Genomic DNA, 16,574 nt, shown 5'->3' on the forward strand with positions numbered 1-16,574 from the left:
TGTGTATGATAATAATTACATATTGATTCTCCTATACAGGTTACACTCAGCTGTGTGACTGGTGGAGCGTTGGTGTGATCCTGTTTGAGATGCTTGTTGGACAGCCGCCTTTCCTCGCCTCCACTCCCACAGAGACTCAGATTAAGGTCAGCGGGGAAAAAAACAACATATTTCCCAGTTTCTCTTTGTGTTGAATGATTATTAAATAAATTAAAACATGATAATCTAGTTCAGTGGGCCTTCGCTTTGACACAATTTATTTTAATTGTTTTTGGACTCAAAGCATTTATCTATTTATCGTCAAATATCAGAGATAAGCCATTATCCATATTTAATGGAACCTAATGTGTGACACCCTGACATTAAATGGTGGGTTGGCAGAACCTGTTCTGAAAAGTACAATTACTCTCACGAAAACGTCGCCACAGCGAATCAACCTTCTCCATCTAACCCTATTCTCTGTATCCTCTTCTCTCACACCAAATACCTTTATATCCTCTCTCCCTGCATCCATAAATCTTCTCTTTGGTCTTCCTCTAGACCTCCTGCCTGGCACAAAGTTAAAAATTACTATTAATTCATTTACAGTCCATTCTAAACTTGTTCATTTCAGTAAAATTAGAAGCACCCATGCAAAAAAAAATCTGAAAGAAATTAAAATAATACATTTATGCAAAAAGAAGGATACAAATCCGCAAATTATGCTGATTAAAATTGTAATCTCTTTATTTATTATTGGGTATAGCCTCATACTGAATGGATGAATTATAAAACTGGTCAAGAAATTATATTTAAATTATTTTTTTCAAATGAATTGTTCTATCAGTGTGCCCTCTGAATCAGGAATAGTAAAAGTGTGCATGTTCTCTGGGGCATCTTTAAAGGTAAACTGTCAAAGGTAAACTGTAAACTGATATGTCTTACCTCCCTAGGTTATAAACTGGGAGAGCACGCTTCAGGTGCCAGCACAGGTCAAACTCAGTCCAGAGGCAGTTGATATCATTGGGTCCCTCTGCTGTTCGGCGGAGCACCGTCTGGGTGCCAATGGTGCGGGTGAAATCAAGGCACATCCTTTCTTCAGGCAGATGGACTTCTCAAGTAACCCGCGGCAGCAGCCGGCCCCTTACCGACCCAAGATTACCCACCCGATGGATACATCTAATTTTGACCCCGTGGAAGAGGAGTTAGGCCCCGGGGCATGGAGTGACAGCGGGGACAGCACCCGCGCTTTGGATGCACTCTACCCCACCCACGGGAAGCACCCGGAGCATGCCTTCTACGAATTCACCTTCCGGAGGTTCTTTGATGACAATGGCTGCCCCTTCCGTTACCCCAAACCTCTTGAGGCCAGCGAGGTTTTGCCAAGTATGACTGAAACAATCTCCACAAGTGTGGGTCCGGAGGAAGTGAAAAAGGAAGTAAAGGAAGGGAAGGAAGCTGATGAAGAAGAGGGAAAGCAGGGGGAAGGATGTGAACCAGTCTACGTCTAGGGCCTGGCCATCCTGCTCACAGTTGCTTGTGTCTCTGTTGCCAATCTATGCTTTTCACCAAGCTCACAACTCTTCTTCCATGCTCCAGATGTCTCTTTGAGTCACGTAAGGCATCAGCGCTTCCGTCTGCGTTTAAAAACATGTCCGGTGTTTGAGGTATTGTGGAATCTACTGTGTCCAGAACTATTTTAAAGAATTCAGTCGGCCCCACCTAGAATAGAGAATCAATTGGTTTACCTGCATTAAGCGACGAGGAAACACCCCTCGAGTTGTGAGCCCCTGAAAAGTTATACAGGCTGAGAGCATATGTTACTATCTTTATGAACGCAAGGACATCCGAAACACTGACAAGTTATTTTCTATTTCACTTCTGCTTCTAGTTCATTCCACAGCTGCGTAACATTCCTCCTGTCATCGGTCAAACAGAAACTCTTGAGAGTTGACATTGTGACATGAGAACAACATTTCTGTCCTGCCCATGCTGCTTTTCACACACATACTGAATCATTTGAAAGGTGTTCTAAAAAAAAAAAGTAAACCAGAAGGTGGCAGCAAGTAAGAATCGCATCTCTTTCACTTATTTTAACTGCAAAATAAACTACAAGGCTCTACATGATGCTCATGCACTCACCCATTTGGTCACAAAAAGTGAAAAAGATAGTCAGCAAAGACATGATGCCAACACACAGTAAAGCAGTTATTTTGCCATTTTGCTGTATGAGAATCTATAGTACCCTTTACGAAACGTGACTTTTTTAAAAGGTATTTTTACTTAATGCAAGTGTTGTCGCAGTTGTTTGGATTTTGAACAAAAAACATTTTTCATAGGTCAAAAATGTTTATAGACTGCAGTTTGGTGGGCCTATCGAAATCAAAAGCCTCTGTGTGGCTATAAGGGCGGGTGCATGTATAATTGGAGTGTGTGTGATTGCATGTCTGATGAATACAGTTAGATCATGGGCTTTTTCGTGTTTTTTTTTTTTTTTTTTCTCAAGCCGAGAGCTTGAATCAGCCTTTTAATTTTTATATTTTATCGTGAACACCTGCTTAAAACACAGTCACGTTCTAAATTTTGATTTTGCAGACGTTCAACTTTGATCCGCCATCATAAATCTTTAAACTTGCCAAAAGGAATCCACTTTTCCACATATCTAGACATTGGTCAATGCTCCTTGAATAAAAACTTTGTTGAGTTGAAGGCCAATCAAAGCTGCATTTTTTTCCCCAATAATTGCAATGAGCACATTTGTTTTTAATTAAATCGTGTTTAAATTTTACCAAAGTAGGGTTTCTGTGTTAGAGGAGGAGTACGTAAAACCTACCTTGATTCAAAAATCACTTAATATAAATTCACTCTTTGCCATTTTACATTTCACTATGGTGCTTGGCTTTACATCTGTGCCACAAGTGTCATTCCCACAGTTGCTCTGTATGACCAGTCTCTATCCTCTTGCTGCAGTTCTAAAAACATAAAGTACATTTTTCTTACATCCATACACATAAAAGTATGACTATGTGCAATACAGAAAATACATAAGTTTGGTAAATACATTTATACACTTATAGCCTTTAAAGCATCTAGTACTTAACATGCTATGTACAAATATATTTATTTTTTGTGTTGTTTTTTTTCTTTTTTCATTTACAACATGCTGCTTATTATTGTGATAAATATTATTAACATAATTCTTGGAATGGCGACTACATGTGTACCCATGTTGGCATGGCTTAAAAAAATGCTCATTTCTCAATGCTCAATGCAGACTGTGTATGTTTTGATATTAATAAGCAGTTCAAGCTTTTAGGTTGAATTTTGGATGTGCCCCCCCATGATGTGTTGATAAAGATGCAATAAGGTTTACAGGTTGTCAGTTGCAGACTTTGCTACCTGTTGTCAGGCAGGTCCTGACCGTAGCAGAAAAGACTGCGGGTGTGTCTATTCAAAATGAAAAGGCACCAAGTAGATATGAGTTAGGTGTTAGAGGGGCCTAGTATGTTGATTTCTGGAATAAATAGTTTGAAAAAAAAATAGAAGGATAAAATATTGTTTAACTTAGCCCCCAGTCCCCCAAGCCTTTGAGAGCTATTGTTTGGTTTCTGTGATTAATCCAGTGATAAATCACACAGTGACAATGTGTTTTTCCCCCTCAGAATTAAAAACAAAAAACATTGCCATGTTGTGCGTTTAAGCTTTATTCTACATCAGACAATGCTTGCATTCTTGCTCATTAATATTCAGCAATTCCGACATGCTTTCACTGTGCCTTTTTGGACATATGTATAGAAAAGGGTTTTATTGCTATTCTGATTTTTTTACTTAATCAATGGGAATTCTCAACTTTGGTATTTTTTGGATATATAACTCACAAGTTGACAAATAATGCTCTTTTTTCACTTGAATAGAAACTGGAGTACAGTGTTAAGCAATGCCATCTCACACCAAGACAGTTCCTGGTTTGATTCTGAGTCTGGCCTTTCTGTGTGGAGTTGTGGACATGCACACCTAGTTGTTTGTTGTTTTTTTTTCCACATGCCAAAAACATGCAGTCGATTAATTGAAGTTCTTAAATTAGCCATTGGTGTGAATGGTTGTCTTTCTCAATGTGATCAACTGCTGACCTGTTTTGAATTTACCCCGCCTCTTGTCCAATATCAGCTGAGATTGCTTCAGCAACCATGTCTGATGGATAAGCAGTATAGACAATGAATGAATGAATATTTTGAAAGGTAAATTTTGTCGTGCTCGTGCCGAAATCTTTCAAAACTGAGCAGCAGATTCTTTACTATGATCTTGTTATACTTATTGCTTTTCATGCTCATGGACGTTTCATTTTTTCGACCCATTGTGGACAACAGTGTCTATCTGAATGATGGAGATACTGCTTTACATTTTACACTTAATTTGTTTACATGGATCATAAATCATGATATTCAAGACTGTGTGAAGTGAAAGAAGATGAGGTAGAAAGAGAGGGTAAGCGGGCACAACAAATGAGTATTGCATTTACCGACTGAATCTTAACTGAACTGAACTGGTGAAACTCTTATTTCTGTATACAATATGGTATTTCAGTGAAGGGAAACACATTTTCCCACTGCTATTTTATCATAAACAGTACAGGAATTGATGGTTCAGGCATTTTCTTGCTGAACGTGTTCAGAAAAGATATTATACAAAAGGTTTTTATCAGTCATCTGAATTTGACTTAAGGAATGGGGATTATAGAAAAGTCCAAACTTTGGTATTCTATGATATATGACTGACAGGATGGCTAATAATATTGCCTTTTTATTTTCCTTGACAAAGTATTGTTTTTTTTTATGTAACTTTGCCTTATCCTAGTAAATTGAGACATTTTTTCTCTGCTCTTCCATCCTGAAATATTTCGGTTGGTTGATTGTGCATGCGAACAGATGTTTCTCTTTCTGTCCTCCTCTTATTATTATTTTTCAAGAGATCTTGATGCTTCATCAGATCTGTAAAGCTGTCATTTACTTTGTTGACAATCTGCATCACTGATTGCTCTTTGGAGAGGAAAAAAAAGAAAAATAATTTTCATAAATCTTTACATTGCAAGTTACGCAACGTGTGTGAGGTTGATTCCCAGGTGTGTTTTCGTTTTTCTGTTAGCAAGGTCAGACAGTGAAAACGGAAAATCCCAGATTTACTGGCTCGGTTGGTTGTGTTTTCCTTGCATCATTACTCAAAATAGCTTCTGGTTTTCTTCAGAGCTCTATAATATATAATTCTACTAGTATTGAATGTATATTTATACAGATATGGATCATTTTTTGTATTTTTCTCATATACTCTTATTTTCTCTTGTGCTAACATTCAAAGATCCACTGTCTATGCAGTATATTAGATAATGCATTATGAACAGCTTTCTCTTTTTATTCATGCACAAACTGAGAATTTGTACAAGTGTTGTCACAGTATTTTTATGTATAAAGCACGTATAAATTAAAATTTATAAATTAACCAACTTTGGCTTGTGGTTCATTTGAATATGTTTTTATATTTTAATGAAGTTGATATTGTCCAAAACCTTTTTGAGTGTGTCATTGCTCCAGATGGAGGTCACATATTGCTTTGAGACTTTTACAAATAAAATATGAAAAATGGGCATACGTCGGCTGTGCAATTAAGCAAATTCACTTCAAACTTCCAAATGAATGCACCTAAATTCTGTGTTAACAGTTTGCCCATACAAGAAAAGTAAGTCTACTTCTGTCACTGATTTTTAATTGGATCGATTGCAATTCCAGCCCCCTGGGGAAAAGTTAGTAAAAGTGAAATCATAATAATCACAGTTATTCATTTTGGCTATAAAAAACAAAGAAGTTGTAACCCTTGATAATAGTTAGACAAAGGAAATAGCAAAATTATGTCTCCATTAAGATCGTAAGTTAAAATTAATCTAAAGTGTTGTGCCATCATTGATTTTCAAATTATTTGAATGTTTTTTTTACTATGTAGCACATATGCAGTTTACATCAAGGCATTATCTGTATAATATCCCTTCATCCATCAGTCAATCTTCTGCCATTTCTAGGGTGGGGTCACTGGAGCAGCACCCTAAGCATGGAGGATCAGGCTTCCTTCTCCTCGCCCACTTCATCCAGCTCCCAAGGTGTTCCCAGGCAAGCTGAGACATAGACTGCACCATTTCCCGGGTCTTCTCCAGAGCCTTATCCCGGTGGAATGCAACCGGAACACCTCACCTGGGAGTCATCCAGGAAGCCTCCTGACCAGATGCCACCTCATTGGCTTCTGTCAATGTGGAGGAGCAGCAGCTCTACTCTGACAGTGGAAAAGACTTTTCAACCTTCCTAAGGAGAGCCCATACACCATCTGGAGGAATCACATTTCAGCTGCTTGTATCTATGATTCCATTCTTTTAGTCACTACCCACAGTTCATGACCATATGTGAAGGTAGGAAGATAGACTGACCAGTCAGTTGATAGCTTTGCGTCTTCATATCTGTAAAAGTTGTCCATCTTTTTCAGGCTGACAATCATGGCCTTAGATTTGGAGGTGCTGATTCCAGTGATAGCTGGATATGGCTGAAGCCATTATAACAGCATCATCTGCAAAAAGCAGAAACCCAATCAGTGAAGAAGGAAGCTCCAACTCCCTTTGGACATGTGGACCAAGCTCTGACACTGGCCATACAGGGGCTGAGCGGTCCATAACAGGACTCCCCGAAGGGCAAAGTAAAACTCAGTGCGCAGAGCGCATGTAGACTAATTGATCAACTTCTTGTGCACCCTCCAAGACCCTGCAAAGGGTGTAGAGCTGGTTTACTGTTCTGCGACAACGACAAATACACCACTGCTTCTCCTGAATCTGAGGTTCAACTGTCTGACAGACTTACCAGGCAGGGAGGCTAAAGGGTTGATTCCCCTGTAGTTGGACCACACTCCCTCCACCTTCTAAAAGAAAGGGACACCCACCCAAGTCTACCAATCCAGTCCCAAACATCCACATAACGCTTCAGATGCATTTCAACCAAGACAGACCCACAACATCCAGAGCATTAGGTCCCAAGGTCCTACCATGGAAAAACTTTTTAATCGGAGATGGGATTAAAAGTGGAATTTGATTTTTTTTCTTTAACCAGCAACCTGGGGGACTTTATTTGGACTTGGGCAATATGCGGTATTTTGTGTTCTATAAACAACCATGGCGAGTTGATCCCGTGATGCTATACTGAGTATCTTTACATGTTCTCATTGAATGTATTTCTATCAAATCCAAATGTTTGAATAAAGTGAATTTCTAAACTCAACTCTTTTTTTTTCCTTTGTCCTTTTTCTTCCTCTTCTTCGTATGCTTACTTATCTACAAATGTTGATTTGTCATGTAACCTTCAGACATATTTAACATACTGTAATTAAAAATAATAATAATGATAATAATAATAATAACAACAACTCCACCGCCTCCTCCCATAATGCACCGCGCGCATGCCCACTGCGTCATTAAAGAGGGACGATGATGGCGGCGGTAGGTGCCCCAGAAGTGATCGCACAGCTGGAAAGCGCTGCCAAAGTTTTAATGGTAAGAATTTCGGCATCATTTCGGTCCTGGCGGGGAGCGACAATGTTTCCGAAGTCGGTCCCGGGTATTTATTGCGGTGTCCCGCCCCGGGTTTCGTTTATTTAGCCGTATGTTTTCGGAGCCGAATTCTACCATAGAAACGTTATGCGAACACTGCGTGGTTCTGCACCCCCGTCGTCTCCATCCCGCAAAACCACCGTAACCCTCATCACGCTTCACCTCGGCTTCTCTGCTCTTTGACGGAGTGTCGTGAACTGTTTCCACCCTTAGCAGTCGACTAGAGCATCCCATTATTCCAATTGCAGCATCCGAAACTTCACAAAACACCCCCGTTTCTGTGTGTTATTCCCATTTTCCTGGTTAGAATCGCCCCGCGTCTACCTTCTATGTAAGCATATGGCCTAAGGGGATAGCAGCGAGAGAAAGTGCATGCTAACTATTTGGACTGAATCCCAGTGTAAATCACACAAAACATTACTTTTCGTCTAAATGTACTTTATCCAGTTGGTGTAGCACTATGTAGCTATCTTTAGACATTTTGTAGAAATTCATGGTTTTGGGAAAGTTCAGCTTGAATCCTAAGGTCAGTCCCCTTAATTCATTTAAGGAAATCACTATATAAGGTCTCATTAACTCCCTCAGTAAATACAAAAGGGGAAAACTAAATTAAAAAAATAAAATAAAATTGGAAGTTATGTGATCTTTCCAACATCATCTAACATGTCAAGTTTGTTGAAAACCTTTACTATTGTTGTTGTTTAGATGACACGTAATCAGCATGTAATGGAATAGTCTTCAGCAGAATGATGTTCATCTGTTCAGTGACGTGGTAAATGTGTTTTAAATGTATTTTAAATGTATTTTAAGGGCTAGTAGTGGCCCATCACCCAGTGACAATCACGCACACAAAGAGGGTCACTCACGCATTGAATCCACAGAGCAACTGCTACAAAAGCACAAGAGGAGCAGCCAGTTGCCCTTTGAGCAATCTTTTTTTAAACTGTTGGTCTCTAGTTTGCATAATATGAACAAATGCCAGGGACAAGTTTGTCCCTCCTCACTTAAAGAAATACAAGGAACCCCTCAATAGAAATCTTACATGGGAAATGCCATGATCGATCAAACACTATTTTAATTTTGATCCGACGTGCTATTCTCACGATGCATTTCTTCAAACTTGTAAATATTTAAATGTTCAGCAGGTGGTCATATTGATTTGTGGATTTGTTTTAACTCTATAAATTTGGCTTTACTTGTAATGGATGTGAAATAATGGTTTTATTTTCTTGTGACTAAACAGGTGTTACAGGATGTAAAATAATTATAAAATTTTATGTAATGACATCGCTATCAAAGCTAGCTGTGAAGCAGTAGTGCTCAGTGAAAGGGATAAAAGTTAGTTGGTAAGGGATTCATGCTTATATTTTCATATCGGCAATAAATAGTCAAATTGGAATTTTACTTTGATTCATTTTGCAATTAAGGGATACATCTATTTAAAGAAAAGAAAAATATTGACAGTTGCAGAAGCACTGCCAAATGTACTGTTCTACAATCATAGCCCAACTGATCGAAACACATCCAGTCCATTGGACTTCAGTTGATCAGTCAGAAAAACCTGCTTTATTATGCAAAGTCAGTGGATAAATTCATTTTAAATAGACTGCATAAAGCATTAATGCATATTTGTCAGTGCATAATGCTGTATAAAAGCAGTAGTCATCCATGACAACATATAAATGGGGTAATGATGTGAGACGCTGTTACTCTTGATGTATGGTATTATGTAGTGCAGGACAAAAATCTTTCCAATACCATAAATACTTGGAACTATTGGCATTTGTGTTTACTCTGTGGCCAAGTAAACTTCTATTTTCCCATAATCAGAGAGAATTTCTGTACTTCTAAAATAACTAAAGTCTTTGCATTGCAGTTATATAACTGAACCATTTTAACAAAACCATTTTAACAATTAGTTAATTTAACATAACTAGTTTTATGTTATTATCTTTAAGTCAAGGCTATAACATTCCCCAAGTTGTAATTGTAACAATTTCCTTTGCATGTTTAACTGGAGATCATATGTTCATGATGATGGTATGATTGCACTTCGGTGAAAATATTTTCGGTCTCCTTTTTATTGTATACCTGGCACTTGCTGGTGATCCATTGCTATATTTGTCCGATCAGGTCAAAGGAAAAAGAGCGACTTGACATTTTAAAAGGTCCGACGTAGTTGCCATGTGCCATCTGGTGGTACCAATTAAAAATTGTCAGAAAATAACATTATTTTTTACAGTTATGTAAAATGCCTGTCAGGCAGGGTTTAACTGTGCCCTGGGGTAAATGTGGCCCACAGGCTGTAGCTTGCCATCAGCTATGCCAAATGAATATCATTTTAATTTTTGGTCTTTCTAGCATCATATAAATCAGGGAAGAGATGCCTTATATTAAATGCTAATAATGGAATGCATACTAGATACAGAAGATGATGCAGTTTACTGAGACAGAATCCACAGCGCAAAGAATTGAAAATGGACACCTGTGTCTTGAAAGAGATTGATGAGAGATATTTGACATATTGAGATCATTATACAAATATAAATAATCTTTCGTCATTTATAATCTTTATCTGTGATATCACTTGTATCCTCGAGGTATAGTGTTTCATAATTCTGTCTGAATCATTTATTGATATTTGTTTTTCCTCTGAAGTCTTATGGATTCCAGAATAGTTTGTGTACCAGAATTTGATCCTTTTAGGTCCTTTTTAATACAAATTAACAGCCTCATTTGGTGAGAACACTTGAAACACACAAGTAAAATACGCTATGGCTATGGTAGTCATCTCATGAGGCAGTAACTGCTTGTCAAATAATTGAAACACATGATAAGAATGAATATTCAATTTCACAATCCAGGGCAAATATTATGAATGGAAAGTAAAAACAACAAAAACAGAAATGACAAAACTCATAGAAATGAAATAAGTTAACTGTCTCTTATTCTGAAGACTTTGTTTGACTACTGTTTGCATGTGTGATTGAATGACACAAGTCAGCGAGCTTTTTTAAACTTCTCAGGAGAATTTGTGTACTGGAGGGATTCATTTTGGAGCAAATTATAAGCTAGCAGATGTTTGTCTTTTAAAGCTTCCTTTTTTCAAACTATTTTGCCAGCTTAACATTTGGCTGACATTAGTATTCCTTGGACCGTGCTGTCTGAGTTGCTTTCTGTGACTTTGTTCCAGGGCTGCAGGCACATGTAATTCTGCTTGTATGAACAAACTTTTATTTTTGTCAAACTAACAGATCCAGTCCAAATTTTTAAATGTGCAAAGGAAATTAAAAAAGGCATCCTTTAAAACTGTTTGAAATTTGACATTTGAATTGTCAGCACAACAATGAAATCTACACCGGTGACCAGTATGACAAGGAAATACACTTATAATTTATTTAAACATCAAGACTAGATTGTCATTGCTTCATATTCATTTGAAGGTAGTTATTTTTAGTCACCCATTGTAAATGTAAAACGTCTTGAGACAACTCTGTTGTGATTTGGCACAACATAAATGAAATGTGACTTAAAAAGGCACGAACACAAGTTGTAGCTAATGGATGTCGATGCTAAGAATCTGCCTTTTTAGTTATGCATCAGATATTTTACTATTTGAGGAGCAGAGACTTGTTTATTTGAATGGTCTAAAACCTATGGGGCAATTCAAGTGTTTTTTTGTTTGCTGTGTTTGTTTTTCAGGCACCACCGTCCATGGTCAACACAGAGCAGCGACAGCATGCTGAGCACATGTTCCTTTCCTTCCGGAAGTCCAAGTCCCCTTTTGCTATTTGCAAGCACATCTTGGGTAAATATTTAGAAAGGAATTTAGCGTCTTGAAAGTATTATAGTCATTGTTTTATATGCACACAAAACACAATTTCTTACAACATTGGCTTTTGTTAAGAACACACTTGTTTTAGCTTTGGGTGTGAAATTGAGTGGAATTGATTGTGTATTGCTTGCAGTGTTTCTTGTCTGAGATTAATAAAAATCCCTCCTAATCCTGCCTTCTCACATTAAGCAGCTTTGGATTATTGAGACTGTGAACTTTGAGATTTCTTGACGTTAACAAAGATTACCTGTAATAATTGGTAACCATGGGAGGCTTTTTAACAATGTAAGCCAGGGTTAGAAGTACCTTCTGTTTTAGTTCTTTCAATTAGTTGGTGAAGGATAATACACAGGGGATACTGTCACATTTTTCGCCCACTATATGAAATTGGTGGCCTTCACGAGATTTCAACCCCTGATTTGAAGGACCATCTGGTTGTGGCCTAAAAATAAGGGAACAGTTTCTCATTCTACTGTGACAGGGATCTCTCAAATGCATCCTTAAAGGTGGTATATGTCTGCAGTCAAGTGCATCGTCTGTAGCATTTTGCAATGAAATTGATGGGCATAGTATGATTGCTACTTTAGGCTTCCTCTGGTGACCTTCTGATTTACAATTTATTTACCAACAAATATGTCTCCCCGCTGTTGACATTGTCCATCATGTCTTCATCAATGCTTTAATTCTTTGTCCGTCAAATAATAACTTATATTTGCAGCATTTTGTCAATTGCAAAAAGTTAAGTTTACGTCGTATTTGTCACGTATGGAATCTGAAGCCACTTATTTTCTGTCACTTTTTTATGCTCCTTTGAAACATTCTTAGGGCCAGCATGGAATAACTTTGGAATTGCATTTTGCATTGAATCCACAGATCTTTTTTGTCTTGACATATGTAAGCCCTCTTATTAAGCCCTCTTTTATTTAATCATTGTTAAATGCTTTCCATCTATTTTGACCAGTGTTTTATTTGTTTACTTTTCTCCTTTTTTACTTTGTTTCAAAAACAATTGTAATTGATAGATCTAACATTTAAAACACATTGACTGTACAATTACATTGTTTAAAACAGCAATTTAGCTACTATTTTAGTCCTCCTATTTTTCCTCCCAATACTATTTTAATCTCATTTGAATTCAAAATTGTGGACATTTTTACTTCAGCTACTGTGATCAAGTTTGTGCTTGAGTGGTCAGCATGTCTTGAACGCTTGGATAATGACATTGTCCAGAGCTGTCATATGATCGCCACCTAGTGGTGAGCTGGCAGGGATGGTTGGGGAGGATGCTGGGCAGTCCAAATGTATGGTCTAGAAGGAATTTCTGGAAGAGCCCCCAGAATTTCAACTACATTTTGTAGGAAGTAGGGACATTGAGTCTGAATGGTCCATGTTCTATGTCTGCATTGACGAGGCGGCATGTCAGAGCTGTGATTGTAAGGTGGTTGGTGCCTGTCAGGGCGCTAACCCCCAAACCTGGTTTTGGTGGACTCCTTCTTCAAACTTTAGAAGGAGCCCTATTTGGCCTGTGGAACTCCAGAGGCATGTCACAGGTACTGTTAAGCCAAGCACAGTGTGGGTTTGACAGACACCTTAGGCAGAAACTCTGGGAGGAGTTTAGTGAGGCCATTGAGAACGATTCAGGACCATCACCTGGCGGCTTAGGCGAAGCAAGCCATGCACTGTCAACACTAAATGGTGGTGATGGGGTCGGTGAAAAGAATATTTCAAGACCTCCTCAATTCCACCAACAGGCTTTTCAATGAAGAAGCAAAGTGTTGTGGGTGGGCTCTCCTCTCTCTGGGACTGAGATTGCCTAGGTGGTTAAAAAGCTCCTTGGTGGCCAAACACTTGGGATGAAATGAGATCCATCCTTGGTTCTTCTCTCTCCGGAGACACTCTGCATGCTTTGGAGCTGTCTTGACTGACAAGCAACATCGCGTGTACTTCGGAAACTGTCCCTCCAGAATGGCAAACAGGGGAGGATGCCCATCTCTTTAAATGGGGGGCTGGAGAATATGTCCCCAACTGAAGGGAGATCACACTCTTCAACCTCCTTGGTAAGGGTCCTGGAGACTAAGATCTATCTGATTGTTGAACCTTGGATTTGGGAGGAGTATTGTGGTTTTTCCGTCCTGATCAAGGAACGTTGGACCAGCCCTACACTCCTCACCCGCCACAGGGTCCTGGAGGGGGCACTGGTGTTTACCCAACCAGTCTACATGTGTTTTGTAGACTTGGAGAAGTCTGATTGTGCTACTTACCTTTAGGAACAGAGTTTCTTGGCGCAGCCCAGGGTGTTGGGGAGCCTCGGGATTGCGTCTCTGCTTTTTGCAGATGATGTTGTAATGATGGCTTTGGCCGACCGTGATCTCCAGCTGTCACTGCAGTGGTTTACAGCCAGATGTGAAGTGGCTAGGCTGAGAATCAACCCCTCCAAACCTGAGGCCATGTGCCTGAAAAAGATGGAGTGTCCTCACAAAGTCGGGAATGAGATCCCTCCCCAATTTTAGGAGTCAAAATATCTTTGGTCTTGTTCATAAATGAGGGGAAAAAATGGAGAGGGAGATCGACAGGCGGATCAGTGCTGTGTCAGGTTAGTGATATGCAGGCTCTTTTTTGACCTTTTGTGGTAAAAATGGAGCTGTGCTGAAAGGCAAAGCTCTCGATTTACTAGTCAATTTATGTTCCTATACCTACCTATGGTCATGAGCTGTGGGTAGTGACTAAAAGAACGAGGTTATGGATACACTTGTCCAAAATGTGCAATCATTTTGGAGGGGCTTGGCATAGAGCTGCTGCTGCTGACTAGTGACAGAAGCCTCTCTGCTGGCCTGGGAGGGCTCCAGGATTCCTCCAGAAGATCTTGACGAGGAGGGAAATCTGGGCCTCTCTGTTTAGACTGCTGTCCCTGCAACCCTGTAAGCAGCAAAAAAAGTTGATGGATAATGGGTGAATGGATAACTTTCATGGCAGGAAAAAGAGTGTGTGTGTGTGTTGCGCTTAGCAGCTGTGTCGGTTAAACTTTGAAGATGCCTAAAGTGACGGATAATGTCATTTTTATGTTTTCTTGTAGTTGGGGAATTGTGAGATTTTTGTCATCATTAAATCTAACAGCTTTTTCCTCTTTATAGAGACCAGTAAGGTGGATTATGTGCTGTTCCAGGCAGCCACAGCCATTATGGAGGCTGTGGTGCGGGAGTGGATTTTGCTGGAGAAGACCAGTATCGAGTCTCTAAGGGCATTTCTTCTCACATATGTGTTACAGAGACCAAAGTAAGGAAAAACACATAATGACAATAGTAATAATAATAGCATCATGTAGATTTTCAAACATACATACAATGTGTTTTTTTCCCCTTTGTATAGCATAATTTTTCGCTAGCTACTGTCAAACAAATGTATATGACAATAATGACAATTTAGTTGTTGTGTTGGCCTTTTTTAGTCTGATTGTACTTTCCACCAGGCCTGGAATCAGAGAAAATATATGATTTTTTTTGTTAACTTAGCAGACTTTGATTTGTAATGTCAATTAAGTGCTAAGTTTTTTTTTTTTTTCAATGAACAGCAAACTTGACAATATATGCATTTGAAAATCACTGGGGAAAGAAAAAAAGGGATCAGAGTGGTTACATAGTTGGTTTTTGTACTGTCCTTGTAAGGAAAATTGCCACTTGTCATTACAAACCTGCAGGTTCATATAATTAGTTTTGAGGCACACTCGCATTATCATTAAAATCATAGTTTAATTTATAATTTATGCTTAATAAAATATCCAGTTTTTAACTCCAGCTTCAAGAGGTCAGGAGTTTTAACATATGTAACTGTTTTGACTTTGGGAAAACTTTAAGAATCTCATTTTCAATCACAGACGTAGCTGTAAAGCAATGACAATTGCAGCAGATGTTTAAATGACAGATAATTCTTCGTCATCAAATGTCACATTGGTTAATGGTTTTCAACCCTCAGTATCAAATGTGCCACCTGAAACGTAAAAAAAATTATTAAAGGTTACTACTCTAAAATAGAAGTCAAATTCCTAATCCTTTCTCAAACCAATTAACTAAACTAACCTCACTAGACACTGCGTAACCCCCTCCTCCACACACTCACACACACACACACGCACACGCACGAACACTGAAGCGACAAGGATACAAAGCTAAACAAACTCAAGTCAGTACAAGTAAAAACTCTTTTTCTACACCTGATATCAATAAATTTGAATTTGGTTGAATATACCCTCTAAAATATAACACCAGTATCATTCTTCATTGTTCTTTTTATAAATTCTTGGTGGTTTACTATGAGAACAGTCCTTGAAATATATTTGCCATGTTTTTCTTTTCTGACATTGCTTCACAGACGATTGGCTAATGTTAAATTCATGTTTATATTATGAATTGCTTCATAGCCTTTCTGTTCCCCCAGTCTGCAGAAGTATGTCCGTGAGCAGATTCTGCTGGCTGTGGCAGTCATTGTCAAGCGGGGTTCTCTTGAGAAATCAATGAACTGCAAAAGCATCTTCCAAGAGGTTGGACAGCTCATCAGCAGTGGAAACCCCACAGCGGTGAGTAATCTTGCATGGTTAAAAATTTGACTTTAAGCTACATGCATAGTTTAGTTGCCCTTCTTCAATTCCGTGTTCAGCTAGTAGTTGGTGGAATAATTTACATTTAACATATTGTGTAACCCTAAGAAAGAAGAAATTGCCTTTAATATGGTCACATTCAGCTATGCTAGAACTGTTCAGAAGCATAAATGTAGTGTTCTGTCTAGTGTGAACTCCAAGAGCGTACAAAGATAAACAGACGGATAACTCTTTTTCAGTTTTGCTGTTTTTTAATCAAGTCAGCAAACATGGCGAAAGGCTTGAAACACTTGACAACACACTTGACAACACAACATATCTTAATGATCCCTTAATAGCTTGTTGTACTCTGACATCTTCTGTCAAAAGGTTCAACATTTCTCAAGAAAATGATCCATGTTGTGAAACAGGCAGTATTTGGAGGGATCATTCCATCTCTGATTTCTGTTTCCATTACAAATTTGGTGTTGCAAAAACATTAGTCTTGTGGACAGATGTAGCATTCATCATACCACATTGCGGGTCTTTAACTGTAA

The 16,574-nt window shown here is 38.6% G+C and overlaps 2 protein-coding genes across 2 annotated transcripts in view; both read left to right on the forward strand.

Moving 5' to 3' along the window:
* Positions 1-5,476, forward strand: part of lats2 (large tumor suppressor kinase 2) — a 35,893-nt gene extending 30,417 nt beyond the window's left edge. The window contains exons 8-9 of the mRNA XM_086145285.1: positions 40-146; positions 933-5,476. Coding sequence (XP_086001411.1) covers positions 40-146; positions 933-1,490 — 665 coding nt within the window. The 3' untranslated portion in view covers positions 1,491-5,476. The remainder of the gene's footprint in view (positions 1-39; positions 147-932) is intronic.
* Positions 5,477-7,489: 2,013 nt separating this feature from the next.
* The window catches only part of xpo4 (exportin 4), a 58,726-nt gene continuing 49,641 nt past the window's right edge, over positions 7,490-16,574 (forward strand). The window contains exons 1-4 of the mRNA XM_086145286.1: positions 7,490-7,555; positions 11,315-11,420; positions 14,579-14,720; positions 15,879-16,017. Of these exons, the coding sequence (XP_086001412.1) occupies positions 7,490-7,555; positions 11,315-11,420; positions 14,579-14,720; positions 15,879-16,017 (453 nt within the window). The remainder of the gene's footprint in view (positions 7,556-11,314; positions 11,421-14,578; positions 14,721-15,878; positions 16,018-16,574) is intronic.

This window comes from Fistularia commersonii, chromosome 4 (genome assembly GCF_037954325.1).
Source record: "Fistularia commersonii isolate RoL2024-O1a breed Wild chromosome 4, RoL_Fcom_v1.0, whole genome shotgun sequence".
Lineage (NCBI taxonomy): Eukaryota > Metazoa > Chordata > Actinopteri > Syngnathiformes > Fistulariidae > Fistularia > Fistularia commersonii.